At 49.2% G+C, this 23,895-nt stretch overlaps 1 protein-coding gene across 1 annotated transcript in view; it reads left to right on the top strand.

Moving 5' to 3' along the window:
- Nucleotides 1–1,439: 1,439 nt before the first annotated feature.
- Nucleotides 1,440–23,895, top strand: part of Mroh7 (maestro heat like repeat family member 7) — a 40,555-nt gene continuing 18,099 nt past the window's right edge. Inside the window, exons 1-14 of the mRNA XM_076862397.2 lie at nucleotides 1,440–2,523; nucleotides 3,118–3,159; nucleotides 10,636–10,709; nucleotides 11,914–11,997; nucleotides 13,143–13,222; nucleotides 13,481–13,610; nucleotides 15,424–15,519; nucleotides 16,021–16,125; nucleotides 16,269–16,404; nucleotides 17,788–17,900; nucleotides 18,235–18,411; nucleotides 18,794–18,948; nucleotides 21,170–21,308; nucleotides 22,794–22,984. Coding sequence (XP_076718512.2) covers nucleotides 1,440–2,523; nucleotides 3,118–3,159; nucleotides 10,636–10,709; nucleotides 11,914–11,997; nucleotides 13,143–13,222; nucleotides 13,481–13,610; nucleotides 15,424–15,519; nucleotides 16,021–16,125; nucleotides 16,269–16,404; nucleotides 17,788–17,900; nucleotides 18,235–18,411; nucleotides 18,794–18,948; nucleotides 21,170–21,308; nucleotides 22,794–22,984 — 2,606 coding nt within the window. The remainder of the gene's footprint in view (nucleotides 2,524–3,117; nucleotides 3,160–10,635; nucleotides 10,710–11,913; nucleotides 11,998–13,142; nucleotides 13,223–13,480; nucleotides 13,611–15,423; nucleotides 15,520–16,020; nucleotides 16,126–16,268; nucleotides 16,405–17,787; nucleotides 17,901–18,234; nucleotides 18,412–18,793; nucleotides 18,949–21,169; nucleotides 21,309–22,793; nucleotides 22,985–23,895) is intronic.

Genomic DNA, 23,895 nt, shown 5'->3' with positions numbered 1-23,895 from the left:
GTGCCCTCACTTATCTAGGAGACCCTGAGCCTTCAAGGGTGAAGCTGTAAGCAGTAGCTGGGGAAGGGAGTGGAGAAGGGGCACCCAGCCATTGGGAGGTCCAGACATAACTGTTTTTTTTTTTTTTTTGGAGAGACTCAAAGGAGCCGAGCAAGGGTGGAATGGAGGGGGAAGAGGGTATATGGAGGGCAAAAATTGGGCCCAGAGACACATGCAGAGGGTCTTTTAATGACAGGGTACTTTTTCTAAAGATGGCAGGAGGAGTTTAGGCAGGAATTTAGAGATGGTCTTAGCTGCCTAGGGGGCAAATGGGGTGAGTGACCTTTCTCCTTTTGACCTTCACCAGTAGTATCGAACTCCAGGACTTGGTCTGTGTATGTGCTCACAATGTGGGGAGTGGCACATGTGTGTTCCCACCTGGCCTATAGACGGTTCTGTGGGAGTTGAAAAGCTGTTCTTTTCCTGACTTGATTTCCTTCTGCATCTCCTCCTAGGGGCCCACGCCTGCTTAAGAACACCATGTACGCAGGTGAGCCGACCCAATGATTCTGCAGGGAGCGTGGCCCCGGGGTGTGTGTGTGTGTGTGGGGTGGGGGGTGGTGGAGGACTGGGGAGTCCACCCAGTGGTTAGATTGCTGCGCTGAGCAGGTTCTGTTTCTGGTACAGCCGGTGCTCTTGTCTATGGAGTTGGCCTCACCCAGAACAGGCCAGCCGTCAAGGGCCACAGGCGGCTCTGCCAACGTGGCTTTGAGACTAGTGCTGTGACCACATGCAGAGTAGTTCTAGCAACTTCAAAGCTTATCTCTGGCTTGCAGTGCCCCAAGGCTCAGGGATCCTTGCTAGTGCACCTACAAGGCCCTGACACAGGTACCCTGCTGGAATTTGGCTCCTCCCCCTTTTCTACCTAAAGCGGAAGAGGTTCCGGGTCTGTCCATTGTAGACTTGCACCTGTGTGCCTGGCATTGTGTTAGGAGCTGTGAGTGCCCCAGAGTCCAAGATAAGACAGTTCTTGACATCCAGAGCTTGTCTCTAGTAAGGGCCAGACTACCCAGTGAGCGGCTGGAATTAAGGTGGATGCATTTTTGCTGGGAGTAGTGGGACTGGCAGAGGATGACAGGGGGAGGTCTGAAGCCAAGAGCACTGCGCTTGTTCAGGGTCATGAGCTGAGGGGAAGCAGGATGTGGTCAGAGAAGGGGTTACACACCAAGAGAGCAAGGAGGGGAACAGGGTGTGATGGGGCTGGAAAGGTGGTCCAAGGACCATCAAGGGCTTGTAAGTCACAACAAGAGGCCCTCATTCTAAAAATGGTGAGATGGCAGGGGAAGTTTTAACAGGTGCAGCCTAGTGGCCTTTGTCTTCTCTCAGGGGTCCTGCAGGGAGCTCGACAGTTGGCCATTGAAAAGAAGGGGCAGTAGCATTGAGAAACCTCCAGACTGCACATGGCCCTGAGTCCAATGGCTGGTGTGGTCCTCCATGAAGACCCAAAGATGACACCAAGTCTCAACTCTGGTACTCTCGCTGGGCCCCACATGGATGTGGCCCTTGATCCTATCTTGAGTCCACCCCATAGTCCTGGAGTGCCTCTCGTCCCAGACCTGAATCCAACTCTGAATCTTGTTCCAGAGGAGGCCTCTGACCTAATTCCTGATAACACCGCCAGCCCCGAAGACCATCCGAGTCTCGTCTCAAAGCCTGACCCACAGGGGTCCCTTAGTCCAGCCTCAAACCCCGTTCTGAGCCCAGGCCCTGCAGAGGCCACCTGTCTGAGCTCAGGGAACCACTCTGGGCTGAATCCTGAGCAGGACTGCCAGCCCCTTCCGAGCAAGATGTTTGATTTGGGTCAGAGTAACTGCAACCCTTCCAGGCCCGAGTTGAGCTCATTTATGAGGTCCCATTCTAGAGAAGCCCTGGTTCTGGGCCACTGTGTCTCGCGGTCGGGCTCACAAGCACCCCTTATTCGAGTCTCAAACACTACTCTGGACCCTGGCTCTAATCAGCTTCTCGATGTGGGTTCAAAAAACATCTGTGCGCTAAACCTGAACGCTGATGCAGATTCTGGTGACACCCCAACCCCAGACTCAAATGAGACTCTCAATTTGGCTCCACGTAACATGGCTGGGTCTATTTCCAAAGGATCCTTTGGTGCAACCTGGAGCACAGGTTCAAAGGGGACCGTCAACGTGGCTTCTAATAGTCTCCCCAGACCTGATGTGAACATGACTGTCACTCAGGCCTCATGCTTGACCCTGATTTCTGCCTCGAGCGATGGTGTCAGCATGCATTCTGCTGCCCATGGCCCCAGGTCTTCCCTCTCTCCACCCTCATGCCTGACTCTGATCCTGGGCTCCAATGAGACTCTGAGCATGGGCTCCAGCCTCATGATCAGTGACACCTCCACCTTGACATTGAGCAGCCAGCAGGAATATTCTGAGGACAATAGCATTCGCACCATGCCCCTGGAGGGGAATCTGGACAGCTGGGCCGAGGTGTGCAACAATGTAGTCAACAACAGCTTCCCTGAGGGTGAGTAAGGAAGGGCCACAGCCCTAAAGAATGACTGTACTCAGACTCATAGGGCAGAGTGGGGAGCAGAGAGGACAGAGGAAGGGAGCAGCCTGCAACAGATAGCACAAGGGCAATAGCACACAGAGACCTAGTGCTGGACTTAGAATGAGCTGCTTAAACTCCCTGAGGAGTTGTTGTTGTTGTTGTTGTTCTCCTCCTCCTCCTCCTTTTTTTTTTTTTTTTTTTTTTGATCCTGGGGATTGAACCCGAGAGCATTTTTTACTACTGAGTCACATCCCCAGCCCTTTTTAAAAATTTTGAGACAGGGTTTCATCAAGTTGCTTAGGGCCTCACTAAGCTGCTGAGGCTGGCTTTGAACTTGTGATCTTCCCGCCTCAGCCTCCCAAGTCGCTGGGATTTTAGGCATGCGCCACCACACCCAGAACTATATAATATTTCTCTTCTGTCCAAATTCTAAGTCTGTTTAGCAACTATACCTTCCGTTCAGAATGTCCACCTTTTTGTGGAAAAATTTTGGGCCCTGCTCCTCAGGCCAACGTTTGGCCAGTGGCCAGGTAGCTCAGACTCAGCTCACTACTGTTGAGACTTCAGGGTCTCCACCAGGTCAAGACCCTATAGTCTTGTCTGGAACTGGTGTCTTCTTCCGGATTTGCAGTTATGTAATTCATTCTCTATCAGTTTCTGCTGCTATAAACATCTTCTCCTAATCAATTTTTGTTTATGTACCAATACCATGTGTGATTTATTTTAAAAAATTACCATGGCTTTGTAAATATATATTCACATCTGTTAAGATGAGAGAATTCCTCCTCAAAAGGAAATTCCTCCTGAAAATTGACTTAGCAGGGAGCTGGGGTTGTGGCTCAGTGGTAGAGCGCTTGCCTAGCACACCTGAGGTGCTGGGTTCAATCCTCAGTACCACATAAAAAAGATAAAATAAATGTATAAAAAAATTGATTTAGCAATTAGTAGACCTTCATTATGCCACATACATTTTAAAATACATTTGTGTAGGTCATCAAAAACTTTTATTGGCATTTTTATTAGAATGCTATTGGTTTATCTATGTATTCAAGTTTTCCTTGCTATAGGATATATGGAAAATTTAGGTCTAGTGCATTCTTTGATGGATTAAACCTAGCTATTTTATGGTTTTAATTGGTATCATAAATCAGATCTTGTTTCCTTTTTTTTTAAGTTGTTGATAGACCTTTATTTTTTGTTTATTTTTATATGTGGTGCTGAGAATCGAACCCAGTGCCTCACACATGCCAGGCAAGTACGCTACTGCTGAGCCCCAGCCCCAACCCTAGATCTTGCTTTTTAATACAATTCCTCTTTGGTATTGATGATTCTGATAATGTAGAGGAAATTTGTTTTTGACAGTGATTTTTTTTTTTTAAGTACTGGGAATTGAACTCGGGGGTACTGAGCTACATCCTCAGCCCATTTTTAAAAAATATTTCTTTTAGTTGTTGATGGACACAATATCTTTATTTTTATTTATTTTTTACGCAGTGCTGAGGATTGAACCCAGGGCCTCTTGCATGCAAGGCCGGTGCTCTTCCACTGAGCTACATCCCCAGCCTCTCCTTAGCCCTTTTTCTCATTTTGAGATAGTCTTGCTAAGTTGCCAGGCTGGCTTTGAACTTGGGATGCTCCTGCCTCAGCCTCCTGAGTAGCTGAAAATACATGTGTGTATCATACCTGGCTCAAGTAGGTTTTATTTTAAACAATTTTATTGAGATATAATTTACTATGTAAAATCTGATTCCCTCCTTTAAGGTGTACAATCTAAAAGCTATATTATATACAGAGTTGTGCAACCATGGCCATGATCAGTTTTAGAATATTTTTATCACCCCAAAAGAAACCCTGTACCATTTAGATATAACCACCTACCCAACCCATATCCAGCCTTAGACAGTCACTAATCATTCTGTCTGCATAGATTTACCTATTTTGAGCATTTTATATAAGTGGAATTATTCAGTATGTGGTTCTTTGAGATTAGCTTCTTTCACTTGGCACAATACTTTCAAGTTTCATTCATGTTATAACCTGTATTGCCATTTCATCCCTCTTTATGGCTGAATAAGATTCCCCTGTAGGAACATACCACATTTTTTTAATGGCCAAATGGGTTGTTTCTATATTTTGGCTATTTTAAGTAATGCTACTATGAACATTTACCCACAAAATTTTGTATAGACGCACATTTTTATTTCCCCTTGGTATATGCCTTGGAGTGGAACTACTGGTTATTCTAGATTTAGTTTTTGTGAAACCATTGGTAATTTCCACTAGCAATGTAGGAGGTTTCCATTTTTTCATGTTTTTGCCAACATTTATTTTCCTTTCCTCACTCCCCAATAGCCAACTTAAAGGGTGTGGAGTGATATCTTACTGTGGCTTTGATTAGTGACTAATGTGGCTTTGATTAGTACATCTTTCCATGTTTTTTTTTAAATTTTTTATACCTTTATTTTATTTTTATGTGGTGCTGAGGATTGAACCCAACACCCCACATGTGCTAGGCGAGTGCTCTACCGCTGAGCCATAACCCCAGCCCTCTGTGTGCTTTTTGGCCATTTGTATATTCTGTTGCAAAACTATCTATTCAAATCCTTTCCCTATTTTTGAATTTGTTTGTTTGTGTGGTTGAGTTTTAGTTCTTTACATGTTCTGAATATTATTGCCTTATTAGATACATGACTTGAAAATATTTTGTGCAATTCTGTGGATTACCTTTTCCTTCTATTCTTTTTTTGGGGGGGGGGATACTGGGGATCAAACCCAGGGGCACTTTACCTTGAATTACACCCCCAGCCCTTTTTATTTTTTATTTTGAGACAGGGTCTTGCTAAGTTGCTGAGGCTGGCCTTCAACTTGCAATCCTTCTGCCTCAACCTCCTTAGCCACTGGGATTATAGGTGTGTGCCACTGCTCCCAGCTACATTTAAATAAAACTATATTTATATTTACATTTTAACTATATATAGTTAATAAATTTTAAATACGTTTTATGTATAACTATTATAATATATTTTAAATATAACTACAAATTATATATTATTATTATCATTATCATCATCATTATGGTTTTTGGTACTGGGAATTTAATCCAGGGACACTTTACTACTGAGCCACATCCCCAGCCCTTTTTATTTTGAGACAGGGTCTTGCTAAGTTGCTTAGGGCCTTGCTAAGTTGATGCAGCTGGCCTCAAACTTATGGTCCTCCTGTCTCAGTCTCCCTAGTTGTTGAGATTACAGGCATGCACGAGCCCAGCTTGCAATATACTTTAAATATCAATAATATACTCTTGTATGCATGTGTTTATATATGTGTGTGTGTGTATATGTATCTCTCTGTCTGGTTCAACTTCATTTCTTTTTGAATTAAAAAGGTTTGTTTTCCTCCAATTTTCTTTTTACTGTGTTAAAATACACATAGCATAGAATTTACCATCTTAGCCATTTTATTTCATTTATTTACTTTTTAATTTTTTTTAGTTGAAGATGGACATAATATCTTTATTTTATTCATTTATTTTTATGTAGTGCCGAGGATTAAACCCATTGCCTCAGGTGTGCAAGGCAAGCGCTCTACCACTGAGCCACAAACCCAGCCCTCATTTATTTACTATTTTAATGTATATTCTTTAATTGTAGTTGTCAATCCCTTTATTTTATTTATTTATTTTTATGTGGTGCTGAGGATCGAACCTAGGGCCTTGCATATATGCTAGGCGAGCACTCTACCACTGAGCCACAACCCCAGAATCCATCTTAGCCATTTTAAATGTGCATTTCTGTAGTATTAAGTACAATCTTGTGTAGCTGTCACTACCTTCAATCTCCGGAGCTTTCTTCGTCTTATTAAACTGAACTTCTGTTCCCATGAAACAATAACTCCCCATTTCCCCAGGCCTATCCCCAGGCACCCAAAATGTGACTGGCTGTCTTCCTTGATTTATGAAGACCTTATATTCCTAATGCATTCTTCTACATGTGGATGTCCAGCTTTCCTAGCACTATTTATTGAAAAGACTGTCCTTTCCCCAGTGAAGTCTTAGCATTTTATTAAAAAATCATTTGATCCTGTATGGGAGCATTTATGTTGGGGTTCTCTATTCTAATCTGTTGGTCTTCACGTCTGTCCTTGTGCTAGTACCATGTTGTTTTGAAATCAGGGAGTGTGAGACCTCTAGCTCTGCTCTACTTTCAAGATTGTTCAGCTATTCAGGATATATATACATATATACATACATACTGGGGATTAAATCCAGGGGCACTTTACCACTGAGCCACATCCCCAGCCCTATTTTGTATTTTATTTAGAGAAAAGGTCTCACTGAGTTGCTTAATGCCTTGCTAAGGGATTGAACCCACAGGTGTTCTACCACTGAACTCCCCCTGTCAGCCATTTTGTAATTTAAAAAAATTTGAGAGAGTTTCTCACCAAGTTACTTAGGGCCTTGCTAAATTGCTGAGGCTGGCTTTGAACTTGCTGTCCTCCTGCCCCTGCCTCTTGAGCTAATGGGATTACAAGCATACCCCACTGCTCCCAGCACTGTGAACCTTTTGGTGTATGACTTTTGGTGCAGAGACCTTTATCTAAGAGTGGAATTTCTGGGTCATAGTGTATACGTATTTACAGCTTGAGTAGACATCACCAAATAGTTTTTAAAAGTAGTTGTGTTGGTCCTTGCTGCTGTAACAAAATACCAGAGGTTGGGTGATTTATAAATAACAGAAATTTGTTTCTCAGAGTTCTGGAGGCTAGACGTTCAAGATCAAGGTACCAATATTTGGTGTTTTGTGAAGGCCTTCTTAACAATATCTTCACATGGCAGAAGGACAAATGCTGTGTTCTCATAAAGGTAGAAGGGGAAGAACAGGTTGAAGGCTGTGTAAAGCCTCTTTTATTTTGTTTTTGTAGTACTGGGGGTTGAAACCAGGGATGCTTTACTGCTGAGCTGTACCATCAGACCTTTTTATTTTTTTATTTTTATTTTGAGAAAGGGTCTCACTAAGTTGCTGAGAGTCTTGACAGGTTGCCCAGGCTGGCCCTGAACATGCAATCTTCCTGCCTCAGCCTCCTGAATTACTAGATTACAGGTGCACTGCACTGCACCTAGTTGAGGCCTCTTTTTAAAGGTGTCTTTATCTCATTCATGAGGGAAGAACTTTCATGACCTAACATTCCTGAAGTCCACCCCTCTTTGTACTGATGCATTGGAGACTAGATTTTAGTATGAATTTTGGAGGGACACAGTGTTCAAACCATAGCAGTGGTTGAATTAACTTACCCTCCCATAATGTGAGAGTTCAGTGTGTTCCACATCCTCACCAACATTTGGTATTGTCACTAATGACTCAAGATGGCTGCAGTCATGTCAAGCCGTACCTCTAACCATTCCCTTAATTACTGGGTTTTAGAGTTACTCTTTTTAAAACTTCTTTTTCGATGGACATTATAATTCTACATACTAGTGACTTCCTGGGGCCATATTCTTACATGCACATAGCATTGATCAATTTCATTTCCCAGTACCTTCCATTTCCCTTGCTTCTCCCTCTCCCCAATCTACTGGCCCTGTTCTAATGATCACCCTTCCATTCTTTTTTAGGGGGGCAGGGGAGGGGAGTACTGATGATTGAACTCAGGGGCACTTGACCGCTTAGCCACATCCCCAGCCCTATTTTGTATTTTATTTAGAGGCAGGGTCTCACTGAGTTGTTTAGTGCCTTGCTGTTGATGAGGTTGGCTTTGAACTCACGATCCCCCTGCCTCAGCCTCCTGACTACTGGGATTACAGGCGTGGGCCACCGCGCCGGCTCTCTTCCATTCTTATTTTTGTTTTATTAATTAGTGCATTATAAATATATGCATAATTCATTGTGGTATATTTGTACATGAACATGGCATAATTTGTAGATTTTGTTCTCCAGGACTTTTCTGGGCCCTCCCATTGTCCCTTCCGCTCCATCACCTTTTTTTTTTTTTTACTCTGTGGTCTCTCTTCTGTTTTCACAAGCTTCCTTTTTATTCCTTTCTTTCTCTAGTTCTACATGTGAGAGAGAGAACATTTAGTTACTCTTGATATCTAGTACCACAGTCCTCCAACTTAGCTCTTCCTGAAGATGCTGTTCTAGGCTGGGCATGGTGGTGCACACCTGGGATCCCAGCAGCTCGGGAGGCTGAGGCAGGAGGATCACGAGTTCAAAGCCAGCCTCAGCAACTTAGTGAGGCGCTAAGCAACTCAGTGAGACCCTGTCTCTAAATATAAATAAATAAAGAGGGCTGGGAATGTGGCTCAGTGGTAAAGTGCCCCTGGGTTCAGTCTCCAGTATGAAACAACAACAACAAAACCTCTGTTTTAAGTGCTCTGCTTTTCCATATAAACTCTAGGAACAACTTGTCAAATTCCACAAAATAAAATAGAATGACAACCAGCTGGGATTTTCTTTGGGATTTCATTAAACCCACAGATGGACTTAGGCAGTGTCCTCTATATAGTGCTGTTTCCAAGCCCCAGTCCTCTCATATGTAATGTGACGACTTGAGTGTCTGTGTGTCTTCACCTGCTTGTGTCCTTTGTCCTGCTGATTCGGTTTCTTTTTCTGTCCTTTTTTGGCTTTGGGGTGGTTGTTTCGCCTCACTTCTCTCCTTTCCTTGGGTGGAAGTAATATCCTGTGCTGTCTTTTATTTGTAGACGTTTGTTTTGCAGTTCTGGGGAGGAGCCCAGGGCCTGCAGCATGTTAGCCACACACTATACTGAGCCACCCAGCACCTCTGTGCTGTTTTAGTGATTCTGTAGAGAAGCTTTAATGTACAGGTTGAATAAAAGTGTCCAGTTTAACCAATACAACTCTCCCAGAGAGTTTAAGATTTAGGAACACGTTAATCCCATTTAATTCACTCCCCCCAATTTATATGCTATTGCAGTAAGACATTTTAATTCTAAGTTCTTAACTTCATAACCCTTATTTATTTTATATAGTTCACATTCTTCTATTTACTCAAATATTAACCTCCTTCAGTTGCTTCTTTATTTATTGTTGTCTCAGACCTTCTATTTGGGATTAATTTTCTCCGGCCTGAAGGATACCCTTTAGAATTTCCTTTGGTGAATTCTGCTGATAGTAATTTCAACTTTTATCTTAAAATGTCTGTTTTTCTTGATATTCGAAATTTCCTTTATTTGGCCAGTGGAATACCCTTCAAGTAAGTGTTCCTGTTCCCTTGTTTTCTGATACAAGCTATCCCAGGCGCATCCTGGGCTCCCCTGCCCAAGTCTTGCAATCAGCCGCTTCTCCAGGGAGCCCCGTTGGTGGCAGTGGAGACGTGATTGGAAGCCAAGGTCTTGGCCCCAGCGAGGCCCGCGTTGGGTTCTCCCCATTGGCGCCTTCCCCTGGCAGCCTCTGGCGGTTGCAGCCACGGTGCCCAAGTTCCAGCTCTCCCAGGTTCTGGTTCTTGACCTCAGAATTCTGAGAGAGACCTGCTGACCTTCAGTGTCCCCTCAGCCCCCATAAGTAAAGGACCAGGGAAAAGGGGGGCCTTCACCCCCCAAAAAAGTGGGAGAATTGGGGGCTGAGCAGTAGCAGGTGCCTATTGAAACAAATAAGTGGTCACTTATAAATTGGGTAACTAGGAGGCCGCACCGAGGGGCCAGTGGGCCCTCATTTGGCCCAACGGTCAGGAGAGGCATCTCTGAGGAGTGGCAGGCAAAGACCGGAAAGAAGGGACCCCGGAGGGACAAGGGGGAATGGCAGGGGAGTGACTGGGCAGTGGAAACCACCTGTGTCAGGGCCTTGGGGTACACTTGTCCAGGACTGGAGGAGGCCAGGGTGGGAGAGCCGTGGGAAATGAAGTTGGGAAGTGGAGGGGGAGGGCCCTGCCAATGGTGGTGGCTTCCTGCTTAATGGAATGTGGCTCCACTGAAGGGCTTCAGGGAGGGGAGGTGACCTGAGCTGATTTATACTTTAAGCTCGGCCTGCTGGGGGAGTGAGGGTTGGGCGTGTCGGGTGGGAAGGGACTCTGGCACCCTGAGTCCCCCTATGTTCTATCTGCTTCTCTTCTCATGGAAATCGTGACACGCAGAAATCTTTGATAAAGTGACCTCAAATCTGAGGAAGGTGCCAGAGAACAGAGAAGATGACAACAAACCGGCACTGGTATGCCTCTGCTCCACTCCTAGCCACTTTCCTGGGGCACCCCTCCCCACCACCCAGCTTCCTGTTCCTTGGTGGAGTTTCTTCCTCCTAAGTAGTCAGCACCCTCTCATGCACCATGTGCCTCCTCACTCCTGTTTCTTGTTCATCTCCTCCATTAGAATGAGTCTTCCACAAGTCAGAGATGTCTATCTGTCTTACAGAAGCATTTTCAGCATTTAGAGTAGTGCGTGGCACCTTAGTAGGTGCGCTATGAAAGTTTTTAAGGACACAGTCATTTCCCAGTTTAGGTCTGGGCCACGCAGCAGGCTTTGGTGAGGGCCAGCATTTGCAGGACCTGGTGAGGGCCAGTGGGGCAGACTGGACAAGCTGGTGGACATGAAGGTGGCACTCGAGTGTGAGCAAGACCAGCTTGTGGATGGGGTCTGAAGTCAGGGGATCCACCCAGGCCAGGCCAGGCCAGCTCCAGCCCCTAGGCAGTGTGGGTGGGGGCAGGGAGAAGGTGACAGGAGCAAGAGGCCCTGTATTTGGGGAACATTCATCCTCCTCCCAGAGCGTTCTTCTTGTCATCCGCCTTACTCTTGCCCTTCCCTCTTCTCACACCCTGAACTCCTTCCCGACTCTGGGTCTTTGCCCTTTCCATTGATAGAAGTAAAAAAGAACTCTGGTTCAACTTTACCCTGCCACCATCTCCATTCTGTTTTTTCTTTACTATTTGAAATTTATTTACTTATGTCATGGCTAGCTTCTCTTCTTCACCTTTAAGACAGGGAAACCGATAGGTTACTTGGAGGTGGGTTCCTATGTTCCCTCTGTCATGCAGCAGAATGCCCTAATTTGACTGGTATGTTCTAGAAGGTTCCTATGTGTTGGTAATGGTAGAATTTCAGGTTGGATGCCGAGACCTTTTCTGTCTCTCCCTGTCTTTTCCTGGAGAAGGAGGAATGTTTTGCCGTCTCTCATTTCTGATCTCCAAATGCTGGCCTTCAGGATTACCCTTCCCATCCTGATCACCAAGATTTTTCTCCAGTCTTCACCCTACCCCACCCCAAGCTCTCCCTGCCTCCCCCTGGGCGGGGGAGGACTTGTCATTTCTCTTGAGCTGATGCTGGGAGCTGCCTTTTCAAGGTGCTGGGTGTCAGCAGAAGCTGTATGCACCCGCTAAGGGTTGGCTTCAGTGGGGCTTTCCCTGTGGTTCTGTTCCAAGGCTGAGAACATCAAGGCCGCCCAGAAGGGCCAGGACCTGCTGGAAGGGGAAGGAAAGAAGAAGTCCATGATGAAGAAGATGATGGTGCGAGGGGGCCACATCGGTGTGCGGCACTGGGTGGGAAGGGGTGGAATTCCCAAGCCCACCCATTGATGAGACTGGGTGAGGGTGGGTGTGAGGTGGGAGGAAGATAGGATGAAGGATAGGTCACCTGGACTTGAGCCTTGGCTCCCCTTCTACTTGCCCTCCACCTACCCTGAGGGAGCCTGGGCAGGTCATTTTTCTTCTCTGAGCCAACTCTCCTCATTTTACAGATGGGGTCACAATGGCTGTGTCTCTGGGAGAGCAGTCCAGTGGGCATTTCCCTGCAGAGCCTTGTGCATGGGAAATGGTTATCACTGAATCATTCTTTTCCCAGAAATTCCTCCTGGTGGGCAACTTCAGGATTGCTGAATGCAGTCTCTTCTCTGTTATCCACCAGAATGAGTTAGGCAGGGTTAATCACTGAAGTTTATAAAATTATATTTGGCTTTGTGTACCAGAGAGAGAGAAAGAGAGGGGGAGAGAGAGAGAGAGAGAGAGAGAGAGAGAGAGAGAGAGAGAGAAGACTAGGGTGTAACTCAGGGGTCATGTGATTGCTTAGCATGTGTGAGGCCCTGAGTTCAATCCACAGTACACTTTCATTTAACACACATTCATTGAGCACCTACTGTATGTAGGTGCTAGATCAAAAGTGAAAAGTAGAAGGTCCTTTTAGAGAAATCCAACCAGCAGCTTTCAGGGGCCATGAGTAGTATTTTTGCTTGGGCAGGTCTGTGGGTGAAATAGTCTTCTGTCACTAAGCTGCTGCAGGAACAATTTTACCGAGTTCTCCATGTGGGGTGCAGCAGGTGAGGGCTGGGGGTGTTTGGGTTTTTTTTTTTTGTTGTTGTTGTTGTTGTAGATGAATACACAGTATCTTTATTTTTATGTGGTGCTAGGGATCGAACTCAGTGCCTTACACATACGAGGCAAGCACTTTACCACTGAGCTACAGCCCCAGCCCCTGGGGTTTTGAACTGAAGTTTCAGGGTAGAGTTTGAGCAGTGAGCTGGCTCTCTGGACCCCGCTGGTGGGGGACTCTGCCCAGGCTGAAGGGCTGTTGCACCTGCTCCCTTGAGGAGGGGTGGCATTGGCTTTGGTGGTCTGTAACCAGGTGTCCTCATTGGCCCTCTGTGGTCCCTGTCCAGAGGCAGATCCAGGATGAGCCGCTGGATTCCCTTTCAAGCTCCGTCCGCCGGCAGGCCATGGAGACCCTGACCCAACTGAGGTGTCCACACCCTACCTCTGGGCTCTGCCTGTCTCTCCTGGGCCCTTCCCTGAGCCCCTCCCTGCTCCGAGCCTCCCCTCTCCCTGGCCCAGTCCTTGCCTGGCTGTCAGCCCTCCACACCCACTCTCCTGGTGCCACCTCATATCGTCCTCCTGTGGCTCAGACCTCAGCATCCAGACCTGTGCCAGGGGCCCTGACCCCTGCCCCGCACCTGCAGCCCCTCCCTCATTCCATGCCTCACTTCCTTTTTCCTCCCAGCCACACCCAGCCCATCCTGGGTGTGCGGGAGAGGGCAGAGCTGGTGAACACGTGTGTGCGGAGTGTGTTCTCACTGCCCTCGGTGCAGGCCATGCAGGAGAGAGACGAGGCCAAAGCAGAGGACATCCAGGTGAGGTGCCTGCCCTCCTTCCCAGGTGTGTCCCCAGGGCTGTGGGGGGTCTTGGAGTGAGCTGTGTCTCTGGACACCTAGTGGGCAAGAAAAAGGGCCAATTCTGGGAGTAGGTAGGAGCCTCTACCCTATGCCTTAGCCATGTGGCCTGGGTCACTAAAGTCACCTCCCTTGGCCTGAGCTGGCATTCGATAAATTTTGTATGTAAATAAAATTACTGCAAAGGCTGCCTCTCCATCTGGAGACCCTTCACTTCTAGGCCCTGCCCTGAGAGAAGGAAGTGGGCAGATATTGGTATGGCCGAAGGAGGTGGCCAGGGTTGGGGGGCAGGTGCTGAGGACTGAGCCATAAGGAAGCAAGATTGGGGAGCTGGAGCAGACACCTAGAGGAGCAGAACCTCAAGGGGCTCATTTGAGCATCTTTGAACTTCTGTGATGTCATTGCGGGAGAAGTGGTGGAAGTGACCTTCAGTCCAGGATGAGTGGGGAGCCAGGTGGGGTGGGGGGGAAGGTTGAGGAAGAGGGATTCCAGCTCAGGGTGAGGCGTGTTCATCCATCCTCCCCCTCAGCCAGTGTTAGTTGAGTACCTCTCCACACCCGGCTCAGTGTGGGGACCTCACAGTAGTGCTGGGGGTGGAGGAACATTATCAGAGGTTCACTCAAAGAAATGCAAAATTGCAGCCAGCAGGCAGTGCTACACACAGGAAAGTCTTGGTGCTGTAAAGAGCCTGAAATGGGAGACATGGCCTAGAGAGGGTCGGGGTCATGATTCTGGAGCTGAGGTTAAAGAGAACTAAGAACTGAAGGAGGGGGCAGAAGGAAGGGTATTTCAGGCAGAGGGAGCAGCCTGTGCAGAAGCCTGTGGACAGACCGCATAGTGACTGCAAGGACCACAAGCAGGCAATGTGGCTGGAAACAAAAGTTCGGGGAGGCCAGGCTAGAGAGCAGGGGAAGCCAGCCCCTGCACACAGCTGGAGGGCTCTGGGCGTGGAGCTGGGGCCCTCAGAGAAGACCAGAAGGCCAGGCAAGGAATCCCCACAGGCTGGGAAGAGCAGGCGGCCCTGTTGCAGTACCAGGTCTGACCAGGAGAGGGAAGTTCTGCACAGTAATCAGCAGCAAATGGGAGGGAAGAAGGAGGTAGTTGGCAGTGAAGTTTGCTTGGTGGTTGTGGTGTGCCTCAAAGGGCCACTAGCTCCAGGGTGTGTGCAGACTCAGGAGTGACAACTGGACAGTGACAACCTGGGAGATATGCTTGGGGAGCCAACAGAAGGAGGGGAGGCAAGGAAAGGAGGGCCTTCCCCAGAGTGGCACAAACCCACTGCTTAGCATTATGTGTGTGTGGTTGCTGCAGCCATAGAACAATTCCAGCATTGCTGCATGGTGAGCCAAGGGAGAGATGGCTCCTTTAAGGCAACTTGGAGACTCCATTTGGGTCTTAATCAGAGCAGAGATAATGAAAATAAGCTGTCCCAACCTGACAGCTCCTTGTTGTGTGACTTTGGACAAGTGTCTCCTCAATTTGAGGATGTGGATATGCAAATCACCAGGCACTCACCTGGCCCATGGCAGAGTCTCAATAAATGCTGGTTCTCTGCTTTTTCCCCTTTAAGGTAGGAAGTACAAGGATCATAATTACCACTTTGTTGGTAAGGAGACTGGAACCCATGAAGGGGGAGTGATTTGTCCAATATCACACATCAGGCGAGTCTCAGAAGTGGGGCCAGAAAGTGGTTCTCATGGGCCCAACTGCCCCCTCTTCCCTGCCACCAGAGAGGGTGCTAACCCCTAGCAACTGGGTCTCCTCCTGTCCACAGACACTTTACCATCAGACCTTGGATGCTCTACAGACATTGCTTAATGCCCTCTTTATTGAAGACCCCACTCCTGCTGGACTGAAGAGCATCTTGGAGGTGCAGGGAGTGGGGCTGGGGAGGGAGCAGGGAAGGGCAGAGGGAAGGAAGCAGGGAGTCAGGTCTGAGCAGAGGGAGGCTGGAACAGGAGTGATCTGACCTCAGGATGTCATTTTGGGCCAGCGTTCTACCTCCCGGTGCTACTCACAGGCCCTGTCCCAGACTCCTGCCACCGCTAACTCTCTCCCCACCCCTCACTCTATGTAGAGCCACCCCACACAGCTCCTGCGATTGCTCCCATAGCTTCCCTCTCTCTATCTGTCCCTGTCTCTTTCTGCTCTCATGACTCTCCTCCTTTCATCTCTCTCCTCATTGACCTCCTTCCCTCTAGTCAGTGAGTCCTGTTCTCAGCTCCTGGACCCTATCTCTCCCTAAGCCCCACAAGAGGAGGAGGGCTTGGTGAGCTGCCTCTGTGCCCTCTCTGAAGCTCCTGCAGATGGTGCAGGCTGGCCTGTCTGCCCAGGAGCAGGGGTTAGCTGAGTCTTGCCCTGGTCCCTACAGCCCCTAGGGCCCTGGATGAACTCTGGGAAGGCCCACGAACGAGCGCGAGCTGTGAACAGCAACGTCTCCGTGTTGAACCACACACTCCTGACTCTGCCTTTCTTCGTGAGTGTGGCCGGGAGGGGTGGACGCTCCTGGGGAGACTCTTCCCAGCTCTGAGGGCTCTGCTGTCAGGGCTCTGTTCACCAGTTTCTGTGTAGTATTACTGAACCTGTGAGACTCCGCCCCTGTGATTACGACACCAATAGATGCCCTCGGGGTTCCCCGCACTGGGGCTCCTACTGGGGAGGCTCATCCTTCGCATTGGGGATCCTGACGAGGAGATTGGCCGGGAGGCGCTGGACGGCATCACCATCCTCTACACTATCCTGGAGCTCCAGAAACGTAAGCCCTGTGGGAGCCCCCAGGGCAGGTCTCCTGGGAGGCCACTCAGCTGGTCTTTGGCTGGAGACAGGCAGTGAGGCCCTGGTGGGAGATGGGAAGACCAGTCCGGGGTCAGATGGCCACTGTGGAAGCTGGTGTGAAGCCCTAGTTCCCACAGAACCAGGGGACAGAAGCTACCTACAAACAGACCTATTTTGATGTAAATAATCCTTTCTAAGCTTTTCCTCATCCTTCTGTGCTTAATTTGTGACAGTCATTTTCATGTCCCTACAGTACCGTATACACTCAGTCAAGTTGGTCCCAACATCTTGTTTTCTTGTCTGTCTTCCCCACTCAAATGGAATCCCATGAGACTAGGGCAGGATTGCATCTTAGTCATCACTGTGTGCCCAAGGCCACATGGTGGGTGCTCTAACAAAGAGTAGGTCCTGTCTTAGGATCTGGAGTGGTGGAAGAATCTAGGGGTGACTCAATTTCAGGGAGCTAGTGATGTGGCATGCATTGTACAAGCCCCGACTCTTGTCTTCTTTCTTTCTCTAAAGTCCCATTCTGCCCCAGTCCAGGTGACCCTGGCTTGCTCCTCTGGCTTAAGCTCCTCTGGCTCTGAAAGAATGTCATCGCCTACAAAGACCTCTGGTCCTTCCTAGCTGTTTTGCTTGTCTAGGCTTAGATTTCCTTATCTGTATAAAGATTACAGTAGAACAAAATCTACAAGCTTTTGAGGCCTTTCCTAAGAGCTGGGCATGATGGTGCATGTCTGTAATCCCAGGGAGGCTGAGACAGGAAGATATCAAGCTTGGGACCAGGCTGAGCAACTTAGTGAGACCCTGTCTCAAAATAAAGAAGACTAGGGGTATAGCTCAGTGATAAAGCACCCCCTGAGTTCAAACCTCAGTACCTGGGGAGGAAAAAAAGAGTATTTGTGGAGACCAGCCCAGTGTCACACACCACATGAGTCCATTTATGAAGTTCAAAGCCAGGAACTCCAGGTAGGGGTTCAGGAATGGCTGCCCTGTGGGGAGCAAGGGGTAGCCCTGAGAGGGGTGCACAAGAGAGCCTCTGGGATGCTGATTGTGTTCTGCTTCTTGACCTGGGTGCCAGCTACCCTACCTGGGTGTGATCACTATGTGAAAATAATTAAGCTGCTTGTGCAGGATTTGGGTCCTTCCTTCAGTGGCTTTTTTTTTAGAAGTAGTTGGACACAATACCTTTATTTTGTTTATTTAATTTTATGTGGTGCTGAGGATTGAACCCAGGGCCTCGCACATGCTAGGCGAGAGCTCTACCACTGAGCCACAATCCCAGCCCCTTTCTGTGGCTTTTAATAAAAAGTTAAGAGTAATAGTCTGGTCAGGCCTCACCTGGAAGGTTCTTCTCTTGCAGGAGCCAGAGATAAGGAAGAGACCAACAAGAAGGAGCTTTACGAGAGCAATAAGCGCTTCCTGGGGCCCTACAACCCTGTCAGCCCGTGCCAGAACATCCTGCGTGTGATCGCGGTGACTGCTGCCTGTCAGCCCGGGCTTCCCATGGGAGGGAGGGGAGGAGGACAGTGCCACACCCCAAGTGCCAGCTCAGCTTCCCCATAGCTCCAGCCATAGGAGCCCACCTGAGTGCCCCTCCCCCAGCCCATGCCACAACTTCCCTCTCCCTGACACCCAGCCTGAGTGCAGGGCCCATGCACCTGGACTTTTGTAGCTCTTCCCCAGAGGGTTCAGCCCTTGCTGATGAAGGCGGCATGCCCTCTGTAGCGGGTCAGGTGGTCTTTGAGCCTCTGTATGGCTCTGGCCCTTCGCTTCAAGGTCTGGAGCTCTCTCTGCACCTTTGCTTCAGGAATTTGGAGACTTCCTAGGGCCCCAGCAGGTAAAGGACCTGTTGCTGGCAGCCCTGGAAGGGCTGAAAGGCGGCTCAGAGGCTCGGGGGAAGGACTCCGGGGAGATGATGCAGCTGGCCTCTGAGGTCACGCTCAGCTCAGTGCTGGAGTGGTACCGCCACAGGGCGCTGGAGGTGGTAAGGCCTCCCCAGGGGCAGAGGCGGGTGGCCACTGGGGCCTGGGGGACTCCCCTGTCCCTCGACCTGCTCAGCCCTTGGCACAGCCTGACTGTGAGCAGGGTGGGAGGTGGTGGAACCCCCAAGCACTGGGGCAAGGCAGTGGGTGGCTTATCACCCTCAGAGAAGCCGGCTCACCTGGCGGGATGGGGTGCGGAAGTGGGACGCAGCCCCCTCTTCTCTCCCGTGCTGCTCTCCTCTTTCCTTCCTGTCCCCTCCCACCCCTGCCTCTGTTGTTGTCTCCAGTCTCCATCTTCTTTCCTCCTCCCCTCCTGCTCCCCTCCGGAGCCTTCTTGGTTTTTCTGATGGACCTTCATTCTGCCTGCTCATGGCTGTACCCCAGATCCCAGAAATCATGCAGGGCATCTATATGCAGCTGAGCCACATCCAGGAACCTCGGGCCCGTGAGGTGGCCCTGCTGCCCGTCTCCCTCCTGGCCAGCTCCTTCATGACGGAGGTTGTGGTGGCCCTGCTCATGTGTCCCCTCCCGCTGGACAGGTACCAATTGGGAGCGGGTTCTCAGCCACTACACCTCAGAGGGACAAAGTAGCTCCCCCCCAGGCTGGAACCCCCTTCTACCTAGAGAAGCCCCTCGCCCTCCCAGATGGCCCCTGCCCATGACCTGAGGTACTTAGACAACCATTAATCATTTCCTGAGCACTGCTGGGTGTTGTGCTGAGTACCAGTACATTCTCTTGTTCTCAAAGAAGCTCCATTCTACCGATGAGGAAATTGAGACTCAGGGGAAGTTTCTTACTCTAGGAGCCCACTGAGCTATCAATAGAAGGAGGACCTAAACTTGGGTCTGACTGACTCTAAGCCCAGAGCTCTTAATGGTGTCATAAGAAGGAGGCCTGCATGTCCTGATTCTACCTCCAGCAGCTGGTGGTCTTGGGCAGGCTGCTTGCCTTCTCTGGGCTTCAGTTTTCCCCCCAGAAGCAAAAGGAGGAATTGATCCCTATATTTACACCCCAGGTGGGTGGTGTGATGAAGTAATACGACCAGCTGGGCTGAGCACCTGCTGGGCCTGTAGCTGTGCAGGGAGATGCCCCATGTTCACTGCCTCCAGGGAGCTCTTGGTTTGATGGGCAGAGGGGACGGTGGCCAGATGGTGACTACTCTGGCTGACTTTGACCTCTCAGCCCAGGAAATGCTCCCACCATGTCTTTGAATAAATAAAACAAGGCAGTGGCTGATCAAAACCCTAGGATGATTTTTTTCTGAGTAAATGTGAAAGAATTATGCAGAGCTGTGCAAACAGCATTTTAGGGTATGCTCTAATAAGGACAGTTGGGGTCATTTGCAGAAGCCAAGGAGATCAGCAGGGGAAGTGAGGACCCAGCCACACATCCTCCCATTAGAATGATCCAACTCGGGGCTGGGGATGTGGCTCAAGTGGTAGCACGCTCACCTAGCATGCGTGAGGCACTGGGTTTGATTCTCAGCACCACAAAAAAATAAAATAAAGATGTTGTGTCCACCTAAAACTTAAAAATAAATATTAAAAAAAAAGAGTGGAATGATCCAGCATCTTTCAGCTGCACTGATATCAGGGGCCTTCTTCTTGGGACCCCTAGATAGACTGATTCATATGACTTCCAGGGATCACATGTGATAGCAGAGTCAGTCAGGATAGAGGACAAGGCAGAGGCAGGCCAAGCACCCAGGCATGGTGTTGAAGGAGGCCCCTCTGCAGGTGCTAAGCCTTACTTGCATGAGTTCTAGAGCGAGGACCTCCTTGAGTTTTGTGCCCGGGATGCTTGGGTCTGGGAAATGGTCTCTTGGGCCTCCCAGGTAAAGCTCAGGTTTGAGGAAAGGAGTCCCATGGGGAACACGTGGCTGAAATGGAACCACAGAGACCAGAGTCTCTTACACCAACTCTAGAGGCTTCACTTTTGGGGACCCCACAGGGACAATCCCATGAAAGAGTCACTGTTCCCGGCAGCGTCCCCATCATCCCCATCAGTTCTTACTGCTAATTGATAGTTTCAGTCCAGAAGCAATTTACCAAGTGGCCATAAAGACCATTTTTACCATAAGTAATGTTGCCTAGCAACATAGTTGACATACTATCTTTATCAGGTTTCCAGGGGAACAGAGCTAGAGAGTGAAGGGAAGGTTCCGATGCTCATGTAGAGGGGGCAGGGGTTTTTGTTAACCCTTTAGCACTCTGTCAACTTCCCATGGCAGGACTTCTGTGGGCTGGTTTCTGCTGCATTCAGGGGTTTCCCCTGCCTGGGGAACTGCCTGCCCAGGGGCAGGAGACATGCTCCCTGGTATTAAGTGACAAGGGTTCCCTTGCCTTGGTTCCTGCTCACTGGTGTGAAGGGAGGAGCACCAGCTTTGGAGACATCAGATCTGGTCACTCCTTGCTTCTGTAGCTCATTAGCTGTATCTTCTTGGATTAGCAATCTCGCCTCTCTGAGCCTCTCTTCTGCTTCTATCAAATGGAAATAACAATGCCTGCTTTGAGGATCATTGTGAAAATTCAGTTACCCTGCGTGGATCCGATTCTTTTTTTGCTTCTGTAGCCCTAGAGATTTGCCTAATGCAGCATATGCTCAATAAATATTTGCTGAAATAGTAAATTGAATATAAAGCACCTGGTGTGGTCACTGGGAACAGGGTTCTCAATCACCATGAGCCTCCTTTCCCTTGGAGAGTGTTTTCTGGACCTTCCTTGCTGGCATCCCCTAACCATCCCCCTCCCCCACCTCAGTAATGGAGCAGAGATGTGGAGGCAGTTGATACTGCGCAAGCCCAGCTGTGATGTCCGCGACCTCCTGGATCTGCTCCTGACCAGCTTGAAGGAAAAGCCAGTCACCAAGAAGGGCCGGGCCTCCATTGTGCCCTTGGCGGTGAGGATGCAGCCCACCAGCCCCACCATTCTGTTCTCCCTCCCTCCCTTCTTCCCTCCCGCTGTGTTCAGCTTAAAGGGCTCCAGGTCCCACCTGCCAGTGATACTTGGGCAAGTCCCTGACTCTGGGCTCTTGGTTGTGATCCACTGGATGACACAGTGGTGCCACCTGTGGGGATAGCAGCCTGCAGCAGTGGGAACAGCATGAGCTGGAGGGGGGCTGGGTCCTCACCAGCCAGGACGCGATGGAGGCCTCGCCCTTCTTGGTGATGGGGTTCTCTCTGCCTCTCTCACCTTTAACCTTTACCTGGTTCACCACCTGTTCGCTTTCCTGCTTCCACTCCTGCCCTGTGACCCCTACCAAAGCATCTTCCAGAATGCACACCTGCTCTTCTCAGCCCCTGCTTTGGCTTCCTCTTCCCCTGGGGAACGCCATGTTGCTCCTACCTGGTACCCCTTGCCCACCTTTCCTCCCTCCACGGGCCTCTTGCTTGCTCTAGTGCAGCCTCGCTGGTGTTTGTCAGAACTCCAAACATCCAGCAGTCTTCTGCAACAGGGCCTTTGCACACTGTGTCCACTCCTTGGAATGCCCTCCACCAAACTAACCTCTGCTTATCCCTCAGCTCTGAATGCAAGCATCACCTCCTTGGGGAAGCCTCCCTGTTCTCCCTGACTTGCTCTGATCTGGGCATCGTATACTTTGCTTCACATACTTTATCTTGGAAGAATTTATCCCAGTTATGATTTAGTAATAGTGTGGGGGCCATTGGGTTAATTTGTGAGGTGCACAAGCCAGTGCCTGTCCTATTTGGCTCACAATGATATCCCCAATGTCAAACACACCAGGCACATAGTAGGTACCCAACTATTTTTGGGGGGCTGATTTGTTTATTTAATAGGTATTTGTTAGCACCTACTTAGTGCCAGGCACACTGATAAGTTCTGGGGATTCAGCAGCAAGACCTTCTCAGAGACAGCCTGTGCCTTGCCCAAGGTTACACAGCTAGCCAGTGGTGGCACCAGGACCCAAGCCCAGATCTCTGCCCAGTTCTGGGCACCTGTGTTGTGAGTGAGGAAGAGGCAGGGAATGCTATAGCTGCTATCTGAAAACCTGAGTTCAAGTTCCAGCTCTGCCCCTATGGGGATAGGTGACTTTGGGCAGCTGCTTCATTCCTCTGAGCCAGTTCTCTTCAACTGCAAAATGGAATCAAGACTGTTTTAATTCTCAGGAGGTAGGAAGGGATCCCTTACCATGAATCTTCCCAGGTCAGATGACATCATAACCCTGGACCAAACCTAGAAGACAGGCTGTTCTTACTCTGGGTTGAGACCTGGCTAGAGGTCTGGGGTGGGACCCAGGCTCTCCCTGGCTGGGCCAGGGAAGAGAAAAGACCCAGGTCCAGCCTCCCAGAGCAGAAGGCCAGGCCTTAGGCAGGAGTGCAGGGAAGATGCCTTCTCATGCCACCAGCTCCCACTCCTCCCCCAGGCAGCCAGCGGCCTGTGTGAGCTGCTGTCCGTCAACAGTTGTGTCTGCCGCGTGAGGCGCATCTACCCGCAGCTGCTGCTGGCCCTGCTCATTCAGGTGCATTACCACATTGGCCTCAACCTGCCCGGCCGCGTGGCTCCTCGCAAGGATGCCAAGACCGACATACAGCCGCCTGCCTTCGTACCTGTGCAGTATGTTCTGCCATCTCTCTTGATCCCGCTCTCCCTGGGGGGACAGCAAGACCCTCCACAAGGCTTCAGGGCAGTCCATCAATGGAAAGCTCTGGGACTAGAGGAGAAAGCAGAAGCACACTGTTTTTTTTTTTTTTTTTTTTTTTTTAAATAATGCTATTGTATTTTTTTATACCTTTATTTTATTTATTTATTTTTACATGGTGCTGAGGTCTGGGGTGGGAACCAGGCTCCCCCTGGGTTCAAGTTCCAGCTCTCATGCCTCCCACATGCTAGGCAAGTGCTCCACCACTGAGCCACAACCCCAGCCCCAGAAGCACACTTTATTATTAGAGTTAATACTTCATCCAGCAGCTGTTTTTGAGCAACTGCTCTCTGTGCCCAACACTGCTTAGCCCAGGAGCACAGGAAGCTGTCCTCCTCCCCCAGCAGCTCACCAGTGAATTTTCTCCCTCTCTCCCTACAGACATTTGCATTAGGTGCATGTGTAAGGCTCAACCAGTTTAATTTTTAATTATTTATTGGAATAAGTAGTATATGCACATGGATTAAAAAAAAAAGACCCCAAAGGACATTAAAAGTGAGTCTCCTTTCCTGCCCTTATGCCAGCTTCCCCTAGGACAAGCAGGTTCTTTCAGGGGTGGGTGATGCATGACGGATGTGTTTAATTCTCTGTTCTTACCGCAGTGGTAGCATACCTCACACAGGTACCCATTTTTGCTCCTATCTTATGCCATATCTTAGATCTCATCATACACAGAACTGTCTCATTATTATTATTTTTGTCATGAGGGATGGAACCCAGGGTGCTTAACCACTGAGCCACAGCCCCAGTCCTTTTTGATTTTTGTCACAGGATCTTGCTAAGTTGCTTAGGGCCTAAGTTGCTCAGGCTGCCCTCAAATTTGTGA

This window comes from Callospermophilus lateralis, chromosome 7 (assembly GCF_048772815.1).
Source record: "Callospermophilus lateralis isolate mCalLat2 chromosome 7, mCalLat2.hap1, whole genome shotgun sequence".
Lineage (NCBI taxonomy): Eukaryota > Metazoa > Chordata > Mammalia > Rodentia > Sciuridae > Callospermophilus > Callospermophilus lateralis.
The sequence above is the reverse complement of the archived record's forward strand: the minus strand, read 5'-3'. Positions and strand labels throughout refer to the sequence as shown.